This window comes from Trachypithecus francoisi, unplaced genomic scaffold (genome assembly GCF_009764315.1).
Source record: "Trachypithecus francoisi isolate TF-2019V2 unplaced genomic scaffold, Tfra_2.0 Contig00380, whole genome shotgun sequence".
Taxonomy (NCBI): Eukaryota; Metazoa; Chordata; class Mammalia; order Primates; family Cercopithecidae; genus Trachypithecus; species Trachypithecus francoisi.
Genome location: NW_022680603.1, coordinates 1,036 through 24,572, shown reverse-complemented (window position 1 = coordinate 24,572; position 23,537 = coordinate 1,036). Strand labels below are relative to the sequence as shown.

General features: G+C 46.8%; 1 protein-coding gene across 2 annotated transcripts in view; it reads left to right on the top strand.

Moving 5' to 3' along the window:
- The window catches only part of LOC117083594 (phosphoserine phosphatase-like), a 41,124-nt gene extending 18,463 nt beyond the window's left edge, over positions 1 to 22,661 (top strand). The window contains exons 2-6 of one of the 2 annotated variants that reach the window (XM_033211444.1): positions 908 to 1,088; positions 15,760 to 15,918; positions 17,487 to 17,621; positions 20,272 to 20,278; positions 22,483 to 22,661. In XM_033211444.1, coding sequence (XP_033067335.1) covers positions 908 to 1,088; positions 15,760 to 15,918; positions 17,487 to 17,621; positions 20,272 to 20,278; positions 22,483 to 22,545 — 545 coding nt within the window. In that variant the 3' untranslated portion in view covers positions 22,546 to 22,661. Of the gene's footprint in view, positions 1 to 907; positions 1,089 to 5,218; positions 5,348 to 15,759; positions 15,919 to 17,486; positions 17,622 to 20,271; positions 20,279 to 22,482 lie in introns of those variants that run through there. The other variant, XR_004437134.1, reaches the window with a different exon arrangement.
- The last annotated feature ends 876 nt before the right edge of the window (positions 22,662 to 23,537 follow it).

The following is a 23,537-nucleotide window of genomic DNA, read 5'->3' as shown; positions in this document are numbered from 1 at the left end:
CAGAAAAATTTTAAAAAGAAATAGGCCAGGCGCGGTAGCTCACACCTGTAATCCCAAGACTTTGGGAGGCTGAGGAGGGAGGATCGCTTGAGCCCAGGAATGGGAGCCCCCCCCACTCTATTTAAAAACATAAATAAAAATTAAAAATAAAATAAAAACAAGGTGCAAAGACTCATTTTGTTACTCATGGTTGCATTTTAATTGAGAATATAAGTAGTCTTGGCTGGGCGTGGTGGCTCACGCCTGTAATCCCAACACTTTGGGAGGCCGAGGTGGGCGGATCACGAGGTCATCTTGGCTAACACGGTGAAACCCCGTCTCTACTAAAAATACAAAAAAATTAGCTGGGTGTGGTGGCGGGCACCTGTAGTCCCAGCTACTTGGGAGGCTGAGGCAGGAGAATGCCGTGAACCCGGGAGGCGGAGCTTGCAGTAAACTGAGATCGTGCCACTGCATTCCAGCCCAGGCGACCGAGAGAGACTCCATTTCAAAAAAAAAGAAGAAAGAATATAAGTAGTCTTTGAAGTTCTTTTGGGACCTACAGTGCTGCAAGCGCATAATGCCAAACGTGGATTTCAAAAGAGGCTCCCCGACGGGGTTTTATTAATTGCAAAATCAGTGCAGCGGTCCCTTGCTTCCCTCACCTACCCTTATCCTAAGTGGTAGTGGCGGCAGCGCGGAGCAGCTGCTGAAGGTCCAGGAGCTTTTTTGTTCCTCTGCAAAGCGGAGGTGCCACAGGGCGCGGCTTTGCGGAAAAGCAAAAGCTCACTCCGCACCGTGCACCTCCCGGACTACAGGCACTGAGCCCCGGAGGAGGAGAGGGCTGGTTCGGGGAGCCCCTCCCCTGGGGCGGGGCCAAAGCGTCCTTCCAGCCCGGTTTTGCAGAACAGAGATCTGGTGTCTCCAGTTTACAGAAGCACTTGCAGAACTCATCAGAAGCCACCCCGCTTATCAGCAGATTTCAAGAGAGCGTTCAGTGGAGGCCCTGAGTGTGCACAGTTCACCTACCTGGGAACTGCTTGCCTGAGCGTTGGAGCCGGCGCTGGCCCCCTGCAGCCGAAAGGAGCCCCGGAGGCCCAGGACATAGCGTGAGTCCTGGCTTGTGCCTTCCCTGCACCCAACTTTCTGATTTTGCCGACTTTCCTTTTCCTTTTCCAGGCTTCCTCTCTGAGTCTACATTTCTTCTTAATCGCGTAGGCAGATCATTTCCTAGAATCTTCAGGCTTGCTTTTCATTGATTTATGTTTTGGGTAACTTCACTTGCCTAATCTTACAGCAGCCGCATGTTGCCAAACGGCATGAATCAATGATGCAATCCCTTGCACACAGGAGCACCCTCAGTGCAAGATTGGGGCAATCCCCAAACAGAGTTGAAGTGTCTGAGTTTGTCTTCTTTCCCATTAGAATTAGAATTTTAAAATAAGTACTTACCGGATACATTGTTATAATGATACAACGTCAAGTTGGGAATTAAATAAATCATGCCTTCATTCATTAAATATATTTACTATATTTTCTTTTCTTTTTTAATTTTTTTTTTTTTTTGACAGAGTCTCATTCTGTTGCCCAGGCTGGAGTGCAGTGGCGTGATCTCGGCTCACTCCAACCTCCGCCTACAGGGTTCAAAGGATTCTCCTGCCTCAGCCTCCCGAGTAGATGGGTGTGCGCCACTATGCCCAACTAATTTTTAAATTTTTGTATTTTTAGTAGAGACAGGGTTTCACCATGTTAGCCAGGCTGGTCTCAAACTCCTGGCCTCAAGCGATCCACCCGCCTCTGCCTCCCAAAGAGCTGGGATTACAAGCATGACCACTGTACCCGGCCACTATATTTTCTTTATGTATGATTTGCATATTATTACTTTTTAAATATTTGATTGACTGATATTGGAATGAGGATCAGGGAAGAAAATAATAAAATCCAAGATTTCTGTATTACAGTGCCAGGTAGGTTTTCAATATCATGACCATAGCCTTGTCATTTTTATGTTGGTGAAACAAAGTAGTCAGGACTTTTAAAATGTTCAAATGATTTAATATATGCCTTCCTTTCCTTCCTTCTTTTCTTTTCTTTTTTTTTTTTAAGAGACAGGGTCTCACTTGGTCACCCAGGCTAGAGTGCAGTGGTACAATCATAGCTCATTGGAATCTCAAACTCCTGAGCTCAAGTGATCCTCCTGCCTCAGCCTCCCAAGTAGCTGGGACTACAAGTATGCACCACCATGTCTGGCTCATTTATTTTATTTTTTGTAGAGGTGGCGTTTCACTATGTTGCCCAGGCTGATCTGGAATTCTTGGGCTCAGGCGATCCTCCCTCCTCAGCCTCCCAAAGTGCTGGGATTATAGGTGTGAGTCCCCATGCCCACCCTTTTTTTTTTCTTTTTTCTTTTTTGAAACGGAGTCTTGCTCTGTTGCCCAGGCTAGAGTGCAGTGGTGAGATCTTGACTCACTGCAAGCTCTGCCTCCTGGGTTCATGCCATTCTCCTGCCTCAGCCTCCCGAGTAGCTGGGACTACAGGTGCCTGGTACCACGCCCGACTAATTTTTTTTTGTATTTTTAGTAGAGACGGGGTTTCACCATGTTAGTCAGGATGGTCCCGATCTCCTGACCTTGTGAAAAGCCCATCTTGGCCTCCCAAATGGTGCTGGGATTACAGGCGTGAGCCACCACGCCCGGCCTTTTTTATTTTTTAGAAAATCCTAGCCAGGCGCGGTGGCTCTAGCCTGTAATCCCAGCACTTTGGGAGGCCGAGATGGGCGGATCACAAGGTCAGGAGATCGAGACCATCCTGGCGAACACAGTGAAACCCCGTCTCTACTAAAAATACAAAAAACTAGCCAGGCGAGGTGGCGGGCGCCTGTAGTCCCAGCTACTTGAGAGGCTGAGGCAGGAGAATGGCGGGAACCCGGGAGGCGGAGCTTGCAGTGAGCTGAGATCTGGCCACTGCACTCCAGCCTGGGCAACAGAGCAAGACTCCGCCTCAAAAAAAAAAAAAAAAAAAAAAATCCTTGGACTAGGGTTAAAGGGATCCTCAAGGTTGCCTAGACCAGCCTCCCATGAGAGACTTTTTTAAAACCAGTGTTTTATTGATATATAATTAAATGCAATAAAATGCACTCTTTAAGTGCACATTTTGATGAATTTTGACAAATTTATTCATGCTTGTAATTATCACCACAATAACATGTCCATCACCCATAAGTTTCCTAGGGCCTCTTTCCAGTCAGCCCCTTGTCCCAACTCCTAGCCCTACTGATCTGATCTTTGTCATTATAGCATTTGTATTTTCTAGTGTTTCTTCTTTTTTTTTTTTTTTGAGACCAATTCTCGCTCTGTCACCCAGGCTGGAGTGCAATGGTGCAATCTCAGCTCTCTGCAACCTCTGCCTCCTGGGTTCAAGAGATCCTCCTGCCTCAACCTCCGGAGTAGCTGGGACTACAGGCGCCCACCAGCACGCCTGGATAATTTTTTTGTATTTTTAGTAAAGACGGGGTTTCACCATATTGGCCAGGCTGGTCTCAAACTCCTGACCTCGTGATCCACCCACCTTGGCCTCCCAAAGTGCTGGGATTACAGGCATGAGCCACCGTGCCCAGCCTCTAGTGTTTCATATAACTGAAACCATACACTATGTGCTCTTGTGTCTGGCTCCTTTCCATCAGTATAATTATTTATTTATTTATTTATTTTGAGACAGAATTTCGCTCTTGTTACCCAGGCTAGAGTGCAGTGGCCCGATCTCAGCTCACTGCAACCTCCGCCTTCAGGGTTCAAGCAGTTGTCCTGCCTCAGTCTCCCTAGTAGCTGGGATTACCAGCATGGTGGCCCAGCTAATTTTGTATTTTTAGTAGAGACAGCATTTCACCATGTTGGTCAGGCTGGTTTCAAACTTTTGACATCAGGTGATCCGCCCACCTTGGCCTCCCAAAGTGCTGGGATTACAGGCATGAGTCACCGTGCCCGGCCTTGCTGGGTCTTATGGTAAGTATATGTTTATAAGAACTGCAGGCCCAGTGTGGTGGTTCACAGCTGTCATCTCAACACTTTGGGAGGCCGATGTGGGAGGATCCCTTGAGGCCATGGGTTCAAGGTCAGCCTGGGCAACATAGCGAGACCCTGTTTCTACAAAAAATGAAAAATTATCTGGGCATGGTGGTGTGCATCTGTAGTCCCTGCTACTCGGGAGGCTGAGGCAGGATAATTGCTTAAGCCCAGGAGTTCTAGGATGCAGTAAGCTATGATTGCTTGGCTGTATTCCAGCCTGGGCAATAGAGCAAGACCCTATCTCAGAGACACACAACACACACACACACATATACACACACACACCCCTGTTGTCTTTGCTCCCTTGTAATTGGGCAGCAGATCCTTTCTCTGATTCATCTTGGAAGGCTGTTGTCTCTGTCCCCTCATTATATTTATTTATTGTTTGTTTATTTATTTATTTATTTTGAGATGGAGTCTCGCTCTATCACCCAGGCTAGAGTGCAGAGGCACGATCTTGGCTCTCTGCAAACTCTGCTTCCGGGGTTTATTAAGCAGTTCTCCTGCCTCAGCCTCTCGAGTAGCTGGGACCACAGGCATGTGCCACCATACCTGGCTAATTTTTTTTTTTTTTTTTGAGACAGAGTCTCTTAGGCTGGAGTGAAATGGTATGATCTTGGCTCACTGCAGCCTCTGAACCCGCTGGGTTCAAGCAATTCTCCTGCCTCAGCCTTTCAAATAGCTGGGATTACAGGCACACACTGTTACCAGCAGGCTAATTTTTGTATTTTTAGTAGAGATGGGGTTTTACCATGTTGGCCAGGCTGGTCTCGAACTCCTGACCTCAAGTGGCCCGTCTGCCTTGGCCTCCCAAAGTACTGGGATTACAGGCGTCAGCCACTGCACCCGCCCAAGTCTGCTTCTTTGTCTATGCATTTAGTTCTCCCAAGAGATTCTCTTTCCCTCTCCCTTGCCTTTGTACCCTGCTAATCAGGTATATGTGATTTCCTGTCAGACCTGAACCTTGCAGAATTGAAGCCATAGAAAAGAGTATGTTGACTCTACAGTGATTAAAGGGGGTAGGAGTAAAGCATTTCGCAGAGGAAGCAGTCTTAGGAAATTTTGCCTCTGACCCGTTTTTGTGCCAGTCGTACCAGGAGAGAGTGAAGCCAGTCTCCCTCTTTCCTGTTTTGTGTGTGGACTACGATGTTCATTTCCTCATTCTCTCGTTCTAGGCTCTTGCTCTTGCAGAATCCACAGGTCTTTCTTGAAGAAATCTGTAGTCAGAACTTTGTTCTGCATTTTTTTTTTTTTTTTTTTTTTTTTTGAGACGGAGTCTCGCTCTGTCGCCCAGGCTGGAGTGCAGTGGCCAGATCTCAGCTCACTGCAAGCTCCGCCTCCCGGGTTTACGCCATTCTCCTGTCTCAGCCTCCCGAGTAGCTGGGACTACAGGCGCCCGCCACCTCGCCCGGCTAGTTTTTTGTATTTTTAGTAGAGACGGGGTTTCACCGTGTTAGCCAGGATGGTCTCGATCTCCTGACCTCATGATCCGCCCGTCTCGGCCTCCCAAAGTGCTGGGATTACAGGCTTGAGCCACCGCGCCCGGCCTGTTCTGCATTTTTATCTAGGGAAGGAATAGGAAGAGAAGAGTGTGGTCTACTAGAAATCTAGCACTGGAGACACGTGAGTCCGATTTGCCTTTTCTTGGTTTTGTTTTTTTGCTGTCATTGTAATGTTTTTTATGCATTGAACTGTTAAATGTTTGTCTATCTGCTAGCAGTTCACTCTTTTTTGAGACAGAGTCTTGCTCTGTCACCTGGGCTGGAGTAGTACAGTGGCGCAATCTTGGCTGACTGCAACCTCCACCTCCTGGGTTCAAGTGATTCTCCTGTCTCAGCCTCCTGAGTACCTGGGATTACAGGTGCAGGCCACCACACCTGGCTAATTTTTGTATGGTTAATAGAGACAGGGTTTTGCCATGTTGGCCAGGCTGGTCTTGAACTCCTGACCTCAGGTCATCCACCCGCCTCGGCCTCCCAAAGTGCTGGATTACTCCTGACCTGAATTTTAAAAATTGATGTCAACTATGTGGCATGCAGAAGATCTCAGCTTCCCAGAATAGCTGGTTATATTATATATCATTTCAACTTTTATTTTATTTTATTTATTTATTTTTTATTTTTTATTTTTTTTGAGACGGAGTTTCGCTCTGTCGCCCAGGCTGGACTGCAGTGGCTGGATCTCAGCTCACTGCAAAGCTCTGCCTCCCGGTTTACGCCATTCTCCTGCCTCAGCCTCCCGAGTAGCTGGGACTACAGGCGCCCGCCACCTCGCCTGGCTAGTTTTTTGTATTTTTTTAGTAGAGACGGGGTTTCACCGTGTTAGCCAGGATGGTCTCGATCTCCTGACTTCGTGATCCACCCGTCTTGGCCTCCCAAAGGGCTGGGATTACAGGCTTGAGCCACCGCACCCGGCTGGGTCAACTTTTATTTTAGCTTCAAGGAGTACACGTGCAGGTTTGTTACATGGGTATATCACATGATGCTGAGGTTTGGGGTATGATTGATCCCCTCACCCAGGGTTTGAGCACGGTACCCAGTAGGTAGTTTCTCAATCCATGCCCTCCTTCCCCTGCCTTCTTGTAGTCCTCAGTATCCTTTTTTTGTTTGTTTTTTTGTTTTTACACAGTCTCGCTCTGTCGCTCAGACTGGAGCACAATGGTGTGATCTTGGCTCACTGCAACCTCCACCTCCCGGGGTCAAGTGATTCTCCTGCCTCAGCCTCCTGAGTAGCTGGGATTACAGGTGCCCACCACCATGCCTGGCTAATTTTTGTATATTTAGTAGGGACAGGGTTTCACCATGTTGGCCAGGCTGGTCTCGAACTCCTGATCTCAAATGAGTTGCCCGCCTCGGCCTCCCAAAGTGCTGGGATTACAGGTGTGAGCCACTGCACCTGGCCATTACTGTGTTTTTCCCGTCTTTGTATCCACATGTACCCAGTTTAGCTCCCACTTATAAGTGAGAACATGTGGTATTTGGTTTTCTGTTCCTGCGCTAATTCACTTAGGATAACGGCCTCCAGCTGTATCCATGTTGCAGCAAAGGACATGATGTCATTCTTTTTTATGGCTGTGCTGGCTTTTTTTTTTTTTTTAATCGTAAAACATAGCATAAGGCTGGGCATGGTGGCTCACACCTGTAATCCCCACACTTTAGGAGGCCGAGGTGAGCAGATCACCTGAGGTCAGGAGTTCGAGACTAGCCTGTCCAACATGGTGAAACCCCGTCTGTACCAAAAATGCAAAAATTACCTGGGTGTGGTGGCACACGCTTCTGATCCCAGCTATTCGGGAGGCTGAGGCAAGAGAATCACTTGAACCCGGGAGGCAGAGAGTGCAGTGAACCGAAATCATACCACTGCACTCCAGCCTGGGTGACAGAGCAAGACTCCCTCTCTAAACAAAAGATAAAATAAAATATAGTATAAGTGCATGTGCTGGGGATCCCAGCCCTTGTTACAGGGAACCTGTTTGACTCTCCTCTGATTCAGAAGCTTTTCAGAATCTACTGTGTACTCTTTTTTTTTTTGAGATGGAGTCTCGCTCTGTCGCCCAGGCTGGAGTGCAATGTGGCACAATCTTGGCTCATTGCAACCTCTGCCTCCCAGGTTCAAGCAATTCTCCTGCCTTAGCCTCCCCAGTAGCTGGAATTACACGCACGTGCCACTATGCCCGGCTATACTGTGTACTCTTTCAATGCCCCGGAACCTGAACAAATTTACCCCTACTACCAAAGCAAATAAGCTTGGTTCTCGCAATTGTGTGTGACCTTCACAACCTCTGTACCGGCTTTTATTTTTTCTTACACAGATGAAGGTAAGACGTCAGTCCTAACAAGGTGAAGGAAGTAAGGTGATCTTAGAAGCCTGTTGAAAGATACAGAGATTGAGAAGTTGGGAAAGCGTTTGTTTGGGCGAGGAGCTTTTTTCCTCTTATCCAAAATCAGGCCTCCAAAGCCTGGTCCTGCAGGAAAGGTTGCTTTTGTACTTTGGAACTAGGGGCAAGAAGGCCTTGTCAGCAGTGACTTTTTTGTTTTGTTTTGTTTTTGAATCAGTTGGTCCTTTGCTTGCCCCAGATGAACTAGCTGGGGCCAGCCAGGCAGAAGTTCTGTTCTGAGCTGCAGAAGGCAGTGGTCCGGATGGGACCTGGGAGCCGCTGTGTCTGAGAATCTGAGAATAGACCTTCCCAACGGGATGTCTTCTACCCCTGGCCCTGCCCTCTCCCTCCCTGTTAGAGCCAAATATGAAGAATCCAGAGTCTGTTCTCCGGCAATGATTTTTCTGTGTGTGGAATTCTAATGTAAACAATTTACTTTGAAGCAACTGACATTACTCAGCAGATTTTTTTGCCCTATAGCCACGAGAATTTTAAATACACATGGATTGCGAGTCACTCCTGGTGGAGACAATGAAAAGAGGAGGAAATTGGCCAGTCGTGGTGGCTCACACCTGTCATCCTAGCACTTTGGGAGGCTGAGGCAGGTGGATCACTTGAGGTCAGGAGTTTGAGACCAACCTGGCCAACATGGTGAAACCCTGTCTCTACTAAAAATACAAAAGAATTAGCCAGGCATGGTGGCAGGCACCTGTAATCCCAGCTACTCAGGAGGCAGGAGAATCGCTTGAACCCGAGAGGCGGAGGTTGCAGTGAGCCGAGATCACATCACTGCACTCCAGCCTGGGCAACAGAGTGAGACCCCATCTCAAAAAAAGTAAAAATAAAAATAAAGGAGGAAATCAGAAGTGTACAGGGAGATACAGCGTTTTCCAGAGCAGGATGGGAAGAGCTAAAAGGAGCTGTGGCCAAGTTTGCTCTGCTGCTCAATCAAGCAGGGAGGGAGTTGATACTCTTGTAATCCAAAAGGTAAAGCCATCTCCCCTGGCCTGACCATTTCAGGGGCAGAGTTAAGGTCCTAAAATCCAGCTCGCTCTCCTAGCGAGGGTGTAGAAAAAGAATCAGCCTTCCAAGTAAATTCAATGTAAAGTGTGTCTCTAACGTTCTATTTTGGCCAGCACTGTGGCTCATGCTTATAATCCCAGCACTTTGGGAGCCAGGATGGGAGGATCGTTTGAGGCCAGGAATTCAAGACCAGCCTGGGTAACATAGTGAGACCTCATCTCTACAAAAATATTAATAATAATAACATAGCTGGGTGTGGTGGTGTGTGCCTGTAGTCTCTGCTACTCGGGAGGCTGAGGCGGGAGGATCACTTCAGCCCAGGAGGTTGAGGCTGCAGTGAGCTATGATTATACCATTGGCACTCCAGTGTGGGCGACAGAATGAGACTTTGTCTTGAAAAAAAGCCAAAAATATTCTGTTTTCTCCTTGGACCACATTACAACCCAGGAGGCAGGTGTCAACAATTCTGAGCCGTAAATCAGGCCTAGTGGTCAGCTGGGGATGTGTAAATCAGTTCTCACTTTTAGTGGAGGAAATGTACATTTCCTTTCAAACTCAAGGCTGATGGTCTTGCTTTTTTTTTTGAGACAGGGTCTCACTCTGTCACCCAGCTGGAGTGCTGTGGCCTGATCTCGGCTCACTGCACCCTTGAACTCCTGGGCTCAAACCATCCTCCCGCCTCAGGCTCTTGAGTATCTGGGACCACAGGCGTGCACCACCATGCCCCACCAATTTTTCTTTTCTTTTTTTTTTTTTTAAGAGAAGGAATCTTGCTATGTTTTCAAGAACTGATCTCAAACTCCTGGGCTCAAATGATCCTGCTGGGATTATTATAAGTGTGAGCCACTGCGCCCAGCCAATCTCATTAAAGTGTCATTGGTTGGAAAGAGGTTCAAGTACCTGGTTTGCCTTTTTTTTTTTTGCAGATGGAGTCTTGCTCTTGTCGTCCAGGCTAGAGTGCAGTGGTGGGATCTCAGCTCACTGCAACCTCCGCCTCCCGGGTTCAAGCGATTCTCCTGCCTTGGCCTCCTAAGTAGCTGGAATTAGAGACGCCCAACTAATTTTTGTACTTTTAGTAGAGACGGAGTTTCACCATGTTGGCCAGGCTGGTCTCAAACTTCTGACCTCATGATTCACCCGCCTTGGCCTCCCAAAGTGCTGGGATTACAGGTGTGAGCCACCGCTCCTGGCCAAAGTCACTGGTTTTTCAAACATGACCAGTGATTATTTTTCTGATCATTTCGACAAGACTGGAAGCCTCTTGAGGATGGCGCCCATGCATTATGCATTCCTCTTTGGGTCTTGTGTCAGGGTGTCACGGTTCCTGGGGACTGGCTTTGAGGTTCTGGTGCCTGTCAGTCGTTCTCAGGAGCATTGCCCATTCTTAGTTATGGTGTGTTGCCTCATGCATCTTCTTTTTTTTTTTTTTTTTTGGAGACAGAGTTTCACTCTTGTTGCCCAGGCTGGAGTGCGATAGCGCAAGCTCGGCTCACCGCAATCTCTGCCTCCCAGATTCAAGCGATTCTCTTGCCTCAGCCTCCTGAGTAGCTGGGATGATAGGCATGTGGTACCACATCCGGCTAATTTTGTATTTTTAGTAGAGACGGGGTTTCTCCCTGTTGGTCAGGCTGGTCTTGAACTCTCGACCTGAGGTGATCCACCCAGCTCAGCCTCCCTAAGTGCTGGGATTATAGGCATGAGCCACAGCGCCCGGCCTTCTCATGTGCCTTCTTAAAAGTCCTTTAGCTTGTCCCATTTATTTTAGCTCCTCTTAAACCATTTGTCTGTTTCTGGCTTCCTCTTCACTCACCTATGGTTCATTCTCCATTCTTAGTGGAATTGTGCTACAGTAAGTGCTGCTTCTCTGCTGATAGACCTGCTGACTTCAAGGTCTTTCCAGCGACCCTGCCTGGTCATGTAGTATGAATTAGCTTGATTCCTGCTGGACCAAAGCCAAATGACTGGTTTCTTTTTATTTTTTATCTTTTTTTTTTATAGAGACAGGGTTTCACCATGTTGCCCAGGCTGGTCTCAAACTCCTAGCCTTAAGCAATCCACCTGTCTTGGCCTCCCAAAGTCCTGGGATTACAGGTGTCAGCCACCATGCTGGCCCTTGTTGAGTTTTTTTTTGAAATGGAGTCTCAGTCTGTCACCAGGCTGCAGTGCAGTGCAGTGGTGCAGTGGTGCAATCTCGGCTCAATGCAGTCTCCACCTCTCTACCTCCCAGGTTCAAGAGATTCTCCTGTATTCAAGCGATTCTCCCGCCTCTGCTTCCCAAGTAGCTTGGATTACAGGTGCCTGCCACCATGGCTGGCTAATTTTTGTATTTTTAGTGGAGATGGGGTTTCACCATGTTGGCCAGGCTGGTCTCGAACTCCTGACCTCAAGTGATCCTCCTGCCTCGGCCTCCCAAAGTGCTGGGCTTACAAGTGTGAGCCACTGCAGCCGACCCCTTGTTCAGTTTTTAATAACTGCTTAGGTTCCACTCTATTTAATTCATAAAATATTTAATTCATGAAATATTTAACACCTATTGAGTGCTGGTGCAGTGATAGAAGATAATTCAACTGGAGTGATTGACTGATTTTCTGGGTTGATGGGGAGGAAATAATGTGGTATAGGGGAGGCCACTTGATCTGCACCATGAAGAAGTAGGACTTCCTTCATGACATGGGGGATATGGTGATTCCAGGCAGAGGAGCAACATTTGAAAGGGTGTAGAGGAATCAAAACACATGACATAGGCCAGGTGCAGTGGCTCATGCCTATAATCCCAGCACTTTGGGAGGCCAAGACAGGCAGATCGCCTGAGGTCAGGAGTTCAAGACCAGCTTGGGCAACATGGTGAAACCCTGTCTCTACTCAAAATACAAAAATTAGCTGGATATGGTGGCACGCACCTGTAGTCTCAACTACTCGGGATGCTGAGGGAGGATAATTGCTTGAACCTGGGAGGGGGAAGTTGCAGTGAGCCGAGATTGTGCCACTGCACTATACTCCAGCCTGCGTGACAGAGCAAGACTCCATCTCAAAAAAAAAAAAAAAAAAGTCCTTAGTATTCCTTGAGCCATAAATTGTGTGTTTGACCAGGTGCGGTTGCTCACGCCTGTAGTCCCAGCACTTTGGGAGGCCGAGTCTCATGGATCATTTTAGCCCAAAAGTTTGAGACCACCCTGGGCAACATGGCAAAACACCATCTCTACTAAAAATACAAAAATTAGCCAGGCATCGTGCCTGTCTGTAGTCCCTAATGCTCAGGAGGCTGAAGTAGGAGAATTGCTTGAGCCAGGGAGGCAGAGGTTGCAGTGAGCTGAGATTGCACCACTGCACTCCAGCCTTGGTGACAGAGTGAGGCCCTAACTCAAAATAAAAAAAAGTGTGTATGTGTGTGTGCGTGCGTGTGAATAATGTGTGTGTGTGTATGTGTATTTGTGGGGAATGAGATTGGTAAAATACATAGGCATGGGAGCCAGATCATGAGGACATAAAGTGTGTAATAAAGATATTATGTTAATGGCTGGGTGCAGTGGCTCTGGTAGGGTACAGTGGCTCACGCCTATAATCCCAGCTCTTTGGGAGGCTGAGGCAGGAGGATCATTTGAGGTCAGGAGTTCGAGACCAGACTGGCCAACATGGTAAAACCCCATCTCTACTAAATATACAAAAATTAACTGGGCGTGGTAGCATGTGCCTATAATCCCAGCTACTTGGGAGGCTGAGGCAGGAGAATCACTTAAACCTGGGAGGCAGAGGTTGCAGTGAGTCAAGATTGTGCCACTGCACTGCAGCCTGGGTGACAGAGCGAGACTCCTTCTCAAAAAAAAGAAAAAAAGGTTTATTAATAGACACTGAAATTTGAATTTCATTTTTACTTATTATTATTACTTTTGAGACAGGGTCTCATCTCACTCTGTCACCTAGGCTAGAGTGCAATTTCATGGTCGTAGCTCACTGCAGCCTCAAACCCCTGTGCTCAAGCAATCCTTCTGCCTCACCCTCCTGAGTAGCTAGGTCTATAGGCGCATGCCACTACACCTGGCTAATTATAAAAATACTTTTGTAGAGATGGAGTCTTGGTATGTTGCCCAGATAGGTGTTGAACTCCTGGCTTCAAGTAATCCTCCCACCTCAGCCTCCCACAGTGCTAGGATTACAGGCGTGAGCCACTGCAGCCAGCCTGAAATTTGAATTTCATTAGTTTTTACGTGTCAAAAAATATTCTTCTTCTTTTGGTTTTTTTTTTCAACTGTTTAAAATGTAAAAATCAGCTGGGCATGGTGGCTCACAGCTGTAGTCCCAGCTAATCAAGAGGCCAAGATGGAAGGATCACTTGAGCCCAGGAGTTTGAGGCTGCAGTGAGCTATGATGGCACCACTGCACTCCAGCCTGGGTGGCAGAATGAGATCCTGTCTCAAAAAAAGTAAAGTAAAATAAAATGTAAAAATCATTCTTACTTGTGAGCCATACAAAACCAGGTGGCAGGGTGGATTTGGCCTGCAAGCCATAGTTTGCTGACCCCTGACTTAAAAGATTTTTTTCCCCAGGTCAACTTTAAATGGCATTATTCTGCCAACTGCATTGGTTGGAAATCATTTGAGCAGTGGGTTGGTCAGCTGCTTTGAGTCTGTTTTTAACCACAGTCTTTTCTAAATATAGATTACTTACATCATCTGTGTAGCCTTCTATTTGACATATTAGTCTCTGATGGGAGGCTGGTCTAGGCAATCTTGAGGATCCCTTTCGCCCTAAGTCTAGTCCAAAGATTTTATAAAAAATAAAGGCCAGGCATGGGGGTTCATGCCTGTAATCCCAGCACTTTGGGAGACCTAGGTGGGAGGATTGCTTGAGTCCAGGAGTTGAAGACCAGTCTGGGCAACATAGCAAGACCCTCATCTCTTCAAAAAAAAAATTTTAAATTAGCTAGGCATAGTGGTGTGCACCTGTAGTCCTAGCTACTTGGGAGGCTGAGGCAGGAGGATCGCTTGAGCCCTGGAGTTGGAGGCTGCAGTGAGCCATGATTGTACCACTGCACTCCAGTCTGGGTGACAGAGTGAGAACTTGTCTCAAAAAATAAATAAATAAATAAAAATTCGTTTTGACTCTCTGTCCTCTGCAGCTTGTACAGCAGTATGCTTCCCACAGTTTCTTCCTGTACCTTCACCATTTTCCCCTTCTCTTTCCCAGACTCAAGTCAGGACGTAAAGGTGGTGGTCCTGCAGGCTCTGTCCTTAGAACTCTTCTCTTCTCCCTCTTTCTATTCTCCCTGGACTTTATTTTTATGATTTTTTATTTTCTTGAGACAGGGTCTTACTCTGTGGCCCCATCCTGGTGCAGTGGTGTGATCTTGGCTCACTGCAATCTCCACCTCCCAGGTTTAAGAGATTCTCCTGCCTCAGCCTCCTGAGTAGCTGGGACTACAGGTGCACGCCATCCTGCCCGGCTAATTTTTATTTTTTTTAGTACAGCTGGGGTTTTGCCATGTTGGCCAGGCTGGTCTTGAACTCCTGGCCTCACGTGATCCTCCCGCCTCAGCCTCCCAGAGTGCTGGGATTACAAGTATGAGCCACTATGCCCAGCCTCTCCCTGGACTTTAATCAGACCACGTCTTCAACTAGCACCTCTACATTGGCAATGTTATGTATGTTAAGCTGTTATATTTAGCTCTGATCTTTCTTCTGAGGCTTAAAGCCTTTCCCAGTATCTGGAAGTTAAAGTCTAAACTCCTTAGCCTGGCCCTAGCACCCTCTTAGTCTGAACTCCTAAACAAGCCACGGGATAGCTTCCAGCAGGTCATCTGCTTCCTCCTCCTTGTCTTTGCTCATGCTCCTCCCTCTGCCATCACAAGCCTCTCCCCTTGTCTCTACCTCCCTTCCTCTCCTCCCAGCACTTGCCAAATCGATGCCCTGCCCTTTGACAACCCACTTAGAGGGCCACTTACCTGTCAGATTCAGCTCAAATACCTGTGCCTCCTTGAAGCCGTCTTTTTTTTCCTTTTAGTTAGAATCAGGGTCTTGCTCTGTTGCCCAGGCTGGAGTGCAGTGGCATGATCTCAGCTCACTACAGCTCCACCTCCTGGGTTCAAGTGATTCTCCTGCCTCAGTGTCCCAAGTAGCTGGGATTACAGGCATGTACCACCACGCCCAGCTAATTTTTTGTATTATTATTTTTAGTAGAGACTTGATCTATGTTGCCCACACTGGTCTCGAACTCCTGGCCTCAAGCAATCCTCCTCCTGCCTTAGCCTCCCAAAGTATTGGGATTACAGGGATGAGCCACTGTGCCCAGTCTGAAGCCCTATTTCATAGATAAGGCAAAACATTTTTCCTATGTGCCCACAGAACCTTATGCACACCTCTGCTTTAATGCTTGCTTCCTTGCTACAATTAGGTCAAAATATATATATATATTTATATATATATATGTGTGTGTGTGTGTGTGTGTGTGTATAACTAAAAGAAAAGAAAGAAGGCTTCAAGGAGGCACAGGTATTTGAGCTACTCAGGAGGCTGAGGCACAAGAATCACTTGAACCCGAGAGGTGGAGGTTACAGTAAGCCGAGATCGTACCACTGCCCTCCAGCCTGGACAACAGAGTAAGACTCTACCAAAAAAAAAAAAGAAAGAAGAAATTGGTGTAGTGTGGGAAGTAAACAAAAAGGAAAAACAAATGAATCCGTGAGTATACTCTTTTGTGGCCTGCACTGACTTCGACACAAATTAGATCAGCTTGGTAGGCAAGGTGGGATCTTTTCATAATTGTATTTGATGTCTTTAAATGTATTTATCTTTTAAATACATTTATCTTTTTTTCTTGTAGGAGGAAAATTCTTCCAACAATGGTCTCCCACTCAGAGCTAAGGAAGCTGTTCTACTCAGCAGATGCTGTATGTTTTGATGTTGACAGCACGGTCATCAGAGAAGAAGGAATCGATGAGCTAGCCAAAATCTGTGGCGTTGAGGACGCGGTGTCAGAAATGTAGGGATAGCATTTATCCACTTTATGAATGATAAAGACTTTCTAAAGAGTGACTGTTTTGGATGAAGTGCTAGACCCGGCTATGGAACATGAGCACTAGGCTTTTTCTTTCATCCCTTAGAGTTTAATTTGACATATTCATTCGTTTATATAAATATTTATAGCAAACAAACATGGATAAGACATGTTCTTAGCTTGATCAGGGGAATGATGACCACCACTAACCAAAAAAGGTGGCCTGAGGGGCGGGACCCAGGTGTCCAGTGGCTTTGTGTCATGGTTTAAAGTGTGGCCTTAGTGGTTCCCTATAAAGGTTCAGAGTCTCTTGGTGGATCCTGGAGCAGAGCCACTCCCTCCCTCCTGCCCTCCCGCCCTGCAGCTGGGCACCTCCCTCTGCAGTCCCAGTCCCCGAGTCATGCACTATGTCATTTTTTTTTTTCGAGACGGAGTCTCATTCTGTCGCCCAGGCTGGAGTGCAGTGATACAATCTCGGCTCACTGCAACCTCTGCCTCCCGGGTTCCAGCAATTTTCCTGCCTCAGCCTCCCAAGTAGCTGGGATTACGGACGCGCACCCCCAGGCCCGTTGAATTTTTGCATTTTTTTGTTTGTTTGTTTGTTTGTTTGTTTGTTTGAGATGGAGTCTCACTCTGCCACCCAGGCTGGAGTGCAATGGCCGGATCTCAGCTCACTGCAAGCCCCGCCTCCTGGGTTTACGCCATTCTCCTGCCTCAGCCTCCCAAGTAGCTGGGACTACAGGTGCCCGCCACGTCGCCCGGCTAGTTTTTTGTATTTTTTTAGTAGAGATGGGGTTTCACCGTGTTAGCCAGGATGGTCTCGATCTCCTGACCTCGTGATCCGCCCGTCTCGGCCTCCCAAAGTAGCACTTACAGGCTTGAGCCACCGCACCCGGCCGAAGTTTTGCATTTTTTTAGTAGAGATGGGGTTTTGCCATGTTGGCCAGGCTGGTCTCAAGCTCCTGGCTTCAGATGATCTGCCCACCTCAGCTTCCCAAAGTGTTTGGAATTATAGGCATGAGTCACTGCACACTGGCCTCTTAATGTTATTTTCTTTTTCTTTTTCTTTTTTTTCTGAGACAGTTTCACTCTTGTTGCCCGGCTGGAGTGCAGTGGCGTGATCTCGGCTCACCGCAACCTCCACCTCCGGGTTCAAGCGATTCTCCTGCCTCTGCCTCCTGAGTAACTGGGATTACAGGCATGGCCACCATGCCCGGCTACTTTTGTATTTTTAGTAGACATGGTGTCTCTCCATGTTGGTCTGGCTAGTCTTGAACTTCCACCCTCAGGTGATCCGCCCGCCTCAGCCTCCCAAAGTGCTGGGATTACAGGCGTGAGCCACTGCGCCCAGCCTGTTAATGTTATATTCAAGCAGTCCTTCGAAAATTTATTCCAAGGCCTTGCTCCCATTGCAGCAAAGCCTGTCTGTTGTACAGTGGGGCTCTTCGTAGCATCTTCCTGTTGGTGGATGTTGTGCAGACCTGGAGCAGTAAGGCATGTTAACCTCGAGGACATCGAACCTGGCTGGCCTGACTGTTGGGTCTCCCTCCTAGGACACGGCGAGCCATGGGCGGGGCAGTGCCTTTCAAAGCTGCTCTCACAGAGCGCTTAGCCCTCATCCAGCCCTCCAGGGAGCAGGTGCAGAGACTCATAGCAGAGCACCCCCCACACCTGACCCCCGGCATAAGGTAAGAGGAGCCCCTGCTCCAGGTGTGTTTCAGCACCAGTGTTGGGAGGGGAGGGCAAGTCCTCCTGAGAGCATCTAACTATTGCTTTAGAGCGCCCTCTGGGTGATTTAATTATTTTCATTTTTATTTTTTAATTTTATTATTATTTTTTAAATTTTTATTTATTTATTTTTTCAAGATGAAGTCTCACTCTGTCAGTCAGGCTGGAGTGCAGTGGTGCAATCTCAGCTCACTGCAACTTCTGCCTCCCAGGTTCATGCGATTCTCCCACCTCAGCCTCCTGAGTAGCTGGGATTACAGGTCCCTGCCACCACACCTGGGTAATTTTTGTATTTTTAGTAGAGATGGGTTTCGCCAAGTTGGCCATGCTGGTCTTGAACTCTTGACCTCAAGTGATCCACCTGCCTGGGCCTCCCAAAGTGCTGGGATTATACCTGTGAGCCACTGCACCCGGCCTACTATTATTTTTTTTAGAGTCAGCGTCTCATTCTGTTGCCCATGTTGGAGTACAGTCATGGCTCACTGCAGCGTTGAACTCCTGGGGTCAAGTGGCCCTTCCACCTTAGCCTCCTTAATAGTGGGGACTATAGGTGCATGCCACCATGCCCAGCTAATTAAAAAAAAAATTTTTTTTTGAGAGACAGGGTCTCGCTTTGTCACCCAGGCTGGAGTGCAGTGGCATGAACACAGCTCACTGCAGCATCAACCTTCTGGGCTCAAGGGATCCTCCTGCTTCAGCTTCCTAAGTAGCTGGGACTACAGATGTAGACCACCATGCCTAATTATTTTTTAAAAATTTTCTATAGACACAGGGTCTCACTATATTGCCCAGGCTGGTCTTGAACTTGTGGGCTTAAATGATCAATTTTCCCACCTCAGCCTCCCAAAATGTTGGAATTATAGGTTTGAACCACTATACCCAGCCTTTAAAATATTTTTTGTAGAGATGGGGGTCTTGCTATGTTGCCCAGGCTGTTCTCAAGCTCCTGGCCTCAAGTGATTTTCTACTTTGGATTCCCAAATTGCTGGATTTAAAGGGGTAGCCTGTGTGGTTCTTTTGGTACTTACACATGGTCTTGTCTGGCTGGTTGTGTGGTCCTGTCTGTTTCCGCCTTTCCTCTTTCTCCAGGAAAATCTAAGTTTTCCTTGTTTGTCCTCATCTTGTGTTTTCCTGGGTCCATGGACAGAGTAGAGTTCTGGAATGGTTTCCTGAAGTAGCCAAACTCTACCCATTGATTTCTTTTTTTTTTTTTTTTTTTTTGAGACGGAGTCTCGCTGTGTTGCCCAGGCTGGAGTGCAGTGGCTGGATCTCAGCTCACTGCAAGCTCCGCCCCCCGGGTTTACACCATTCTCCTGCCTCAGCCTCCCAAGTAGCTGGGACTACAGGCGCCCGCCACCTCGCCCGGCTAGTTTTTTGTATTTTTTAGTAGAGACTGGGTTTCACCGTATTAGCCAGGATGGTCTCGATCTCCTGACCTCGTGATCCGCCCTCCCAAAGTGCTGGGATTACAGGCTTGAGCCGCCATGCCTGGCCTCTACTCATTGATTTCTAAGTGCATTTAGAAAAACATATATAAGGCCGGACGTGGTGGCTCGTGCATGTAATCCCAGCATTTTGGGAGGCTGAGGCGGGCAGATCACCTGAGGTCAGGAGTTCAAGACCAGCCTGGCCAACATGGTGAAACCCCTTCTCTACTAAAAATGCAAAAAAAGTTGGTCAGGCGTGGTGGCTTGCGCCTGTAATTTCAGCACTTGGGGAGGCCAGGGTGGGCGGACCACAAGGTCAAGAGATGGAGACCATCCTGGCCAACATAGTGAAACCCTGTGTCTACTTAAAATACAAAAATTAGGCCGGGCGCAGTGGCTCAAGCCTGTAATCCCAGCACTTTGGGAGGCCGAGGTGGGCGGATCACAAGGTCAGGAGATCGAGACCATCCTGGCTAACACGGTGAAACCCCGTCTCTACTAAAAAGTACAAAAAACTAGCCGGGCGAGGTGGCGGGCGCCTGTAGTCCCAGCTACTTGGGAGGCTGAGGCAGGAGAATGGCGTGAACCCGGGAGGCGGAGCTTGCAGTGAACTGAGATCCGGCCACTGCACTCCAGCTTGGGCGACAGAGCGAGACTCCGTCTCAAAAAAAAAAAAAAAAAATTAGCTGGACATGGTGGCGCGCGTCTGTTGTCCCAGCTACTCGGGAGGCTGATGCAAGAGAATCGCTTGAATCTGGTAGGCGGAGGTTGCAGTGAGCCGAGATCGTGCCACTACACTCCAGCCTGGTGACAGAGCGAGACTCCATCTCAAAAAATAAAATAAAATAAAGTAGCTGGGTGTGGTGGCAGGTGCCTGTAATCCCAGCTACCGTTGAGGCTGAGGGAGGATAATTGCTGGAACCCTGGAGGCAGAGGTTGCTGTAAGCCGAGATCGCATCACTGCACTGCAGCCTGGGCAACAGAGCGAGACTCCATCTCAAAAAGAAAAAAAAAAAAAAGAAAAACATATAAAACTAACTACCCAGGCAATATACCTTGTCAAATATGCCTCAGGCAAATGCATTCAGGAGAAGAAAATATATCTTAGTTCCCTCTTCATGTTTCCTTTTTTTTTTCTTTTTGTATTACTCAGTGTTTGGTATTTTGTATTTTATTTTTGCAGGGAGCTGGTAAGTCGCCTACAGGAGCGAAATGTTCAGGTTTTCCTAATATCTGGTGGCTTTAGGAGTATTGTAGAGCATGTTGCTTCAAAGCTCAATATCCCAGGAACCAATATATTTGCCAATAGGCTGAAATTCTACTTTAATGGTAAGACGTTAATGGTAACATATTCCCTTTCTTAGCAGTTCTATTATTCAGTATTCTGGGTAATGTCTGTTGGAATGCAACTTAAACAGTCACATCAGAGTTAAATATTGAGATGAATGGTCCTCTTAATTGATGTCTTTTGCCCTTTGGTACCCTTTGCTCAGCAAAGTAGACTTAGGTTATCACCTGTCCTAGCTTTATTATCTATAACATCACCTGTCTGTACATAAATGTCTGCATTTAGTGAAACATTAATTCCTATGAAGTCCCCTATGACTTACTTTGCTGTATGTTATATTTCAACTTTATGGGCACTTCTATGCATTTGAAGCAATTTAGACTCGAGAAGGAGACTTGGCTGGGCACGGTGGCTCATGCCTGTAATCCCAACACTTTGGGACCCTGAGGCGGGAGGATCACTTGAGGTCAGGAGTTCAAGACCAGCCTGGCCAACATAGTGAAACCCCAACTCTGCTAAAAAAAAAAAAACACAAAAATTAGCTGGGCGTGGTGGCGCATGTCTATAGTCCCAGCTACTTGGGAGGCTGAGGCAGGAGAATCACATGAAGCTGCGTGAGCTGAGATCACGCCACTTCACTCCAGCCTGGGTGACAGAGTGAGACTCTGTCTTAAAACAAAAGCAAAAACAACAACAACAACAACAACAAGACAGAGACTTTAAAAGGGAGACTTTTGTTAACGGATTACTGAACTACAGCCCTTGGGGAAGCCTCCTGTCCCCTCTGTTCCATAGCATTGCCACAGAGTTGTTATATTATCTCAGATCTCCAGTTATATCAAGGGGTGACTGATAGTGATATTCTTTTTTTTTTTTGAGACAGAGTCTCATGTTGCTCCAGCTGGAGAGCTGGAGTACAGTGGCTCCATCTCGGCTCACTGCAACCTCTGCCACCTGGGTTCAAGCGATTCTTCTGCCTCAGCCTCCTGAGTAGCTGGGATTACAGGTGCCCACCACCACACCTGGCTAATTTTTGTATTTTTTTTAGTAGAGTCAGGGTTTCACCATGTTGGTCAGGCTGGTCTCAAACTCCTGGCCTCAGATGATCCACCTGCCTCGGCCTCCCAAAGTATTGGGATTATAGGCATGAGCCACCGCATGTTAATAGAACATTCTTGAGTGGTCTAGAGATAGAGATCATTGAAAAAAGAAGTCAAGAATGAGTGTGGTAATTACTGTAACAACAGAAATAATTGATCAAAAATAAGCTGGAATTTCCTCTTGGGTGACATAATATATTAACATTTTAAATTTAATATATTAAGACTGGGTGCGGAGGCTCACGCCTGTAATCCCAGAACTTTGGGAGGCCGAGGCAGGCTGATCATCTGTGGTCAGGAGTTCGAGACCAGCCTGGCCAACATGGCAAAACCCCATCTCTACTAAAAACACAAAACTTAGCCAGCATGGTGGCATGCGCCTGTAATCCCAGCTACTTGGGAGGCTGAGACACGAGAATGGTTTGAACCTGGGAGGCGGATATTGCAGTAAGTGGAGATCATGCCATTGCACTCCAGCCTGGGCAACAGAGTGAGACTCTGTCTCAAAAATAAATAAATTATTAATTAATTTGATATATTACTATTGTATGGTGTTGTGCTACCTCAACAAAGTTTGAGAATTACTGGAAGCTTAAAGGATACAACAAATTCACCCGTAGGTATTTATGCCCTAATAGAGGCCATCTCTACAATTGATCCTTGTAATTTAAAAGCAAAGGTTGGCTGGGTGTGGTGGCTCACACCTGTAATCCCAGCACTTTGGGAGGCCAAGGCAGGAGAATCACATGAGCCTAGGAGTTCCAGACCAACCCGGGCAACATACCAAGACCCCATTTCTATAATCATAATCACAATCATAAAAGGAAAAAAAGCAAAGCTTGTTTATTCCCAGGAACAGGTGTGGAGCTCGAGGCTGTGCAACTTTACCCAGGGCCATTTTTTGCCTTCTCAGTGACATTTAAGTGAAGATATCATCTATGCAGAAAGCTGTCACTGGTAAGATACTTCTGTGGGTCTTTAACCCTGTTTTTACTGCTCTTTTAAGGTGAATATGCAGGTTTTGATGAGACACAGCCAACAGCTGAATCTGGTGGAAAAGGAAAAGTGATTAAACTTTTAAAGGAAAAATTTCATTTTAAGAAAATAATCATGATTGGAGATGGTGCCACAGACATGGAAGCCTGTCCTCCTGCTGTATGTATTAAGGATGCTAATATTTTTGCAGGTTGTACTTTTTTTTTTTATATATTTATTTATTATTTCTTTATTTTTGTTTTGAGACGGAGTTTCGCCCAGGTTGCCCAGGTTGGAGTGCAGTGGCATGATCTTAGCTCACTGCAATATCTGCCTCCCAGTTCAAACCATTCTGGTATCTCAGCCTCCCAGGTAGCTGGGATTACAGGCACATGCCACCATGCCGGCTAAGTTTTGTATTTTTAGTAGAGACGGGGTTTCGTCACATTGGCCAGGCTGGTCTTGAGCTCCTGACCTCAGAGGTGATCTGCCTACCTTGGCCTCCCAAAGTGCTGGGATTACAGGCATGAGCCACCACGCTCGGCCGTACTTTTGTTTTCACAGCTGATTTATCCTATAATCCCAACACTTTGGGAGGTCAAGGCAGAAAGATCACTTGAGCACAGGAGTTTGAGACCAGCCTGGGCAACATAGTGAGACCTCATCTCTACAAAATAAATAAATAAGATAAAATAAAAACAGCTGATTTAGAACTATGTAAGATTTAAAACAGGAGTTAAACAAAAACAACTCTCATTACAAGATAAAAATGAAATAATAAAAACAAATTCAATCTTGTTTTGTCAACTTTGTGCAAACCCAAGGAAAGTTATGAAGAAGGAACTAAAAACCTTTTCAAGCTTTTAACAATGCCTTATCCCTGTAGTATGGGCAGCATCTTTTAGCCTAGGTGTGTGCTCAGTAGGTTGGTTTCATTTCCCCAAATAATACCATCAACAACTCATAACCGAGATTTTAACGTCATTTTATACTTTATATACTAGTTCCTCATACATTACCTTATTTAATCCTCATACCAGCCCTATGAAGTCAAATTATTATGTTTTGTTTTGTTTTGTTTTTCTT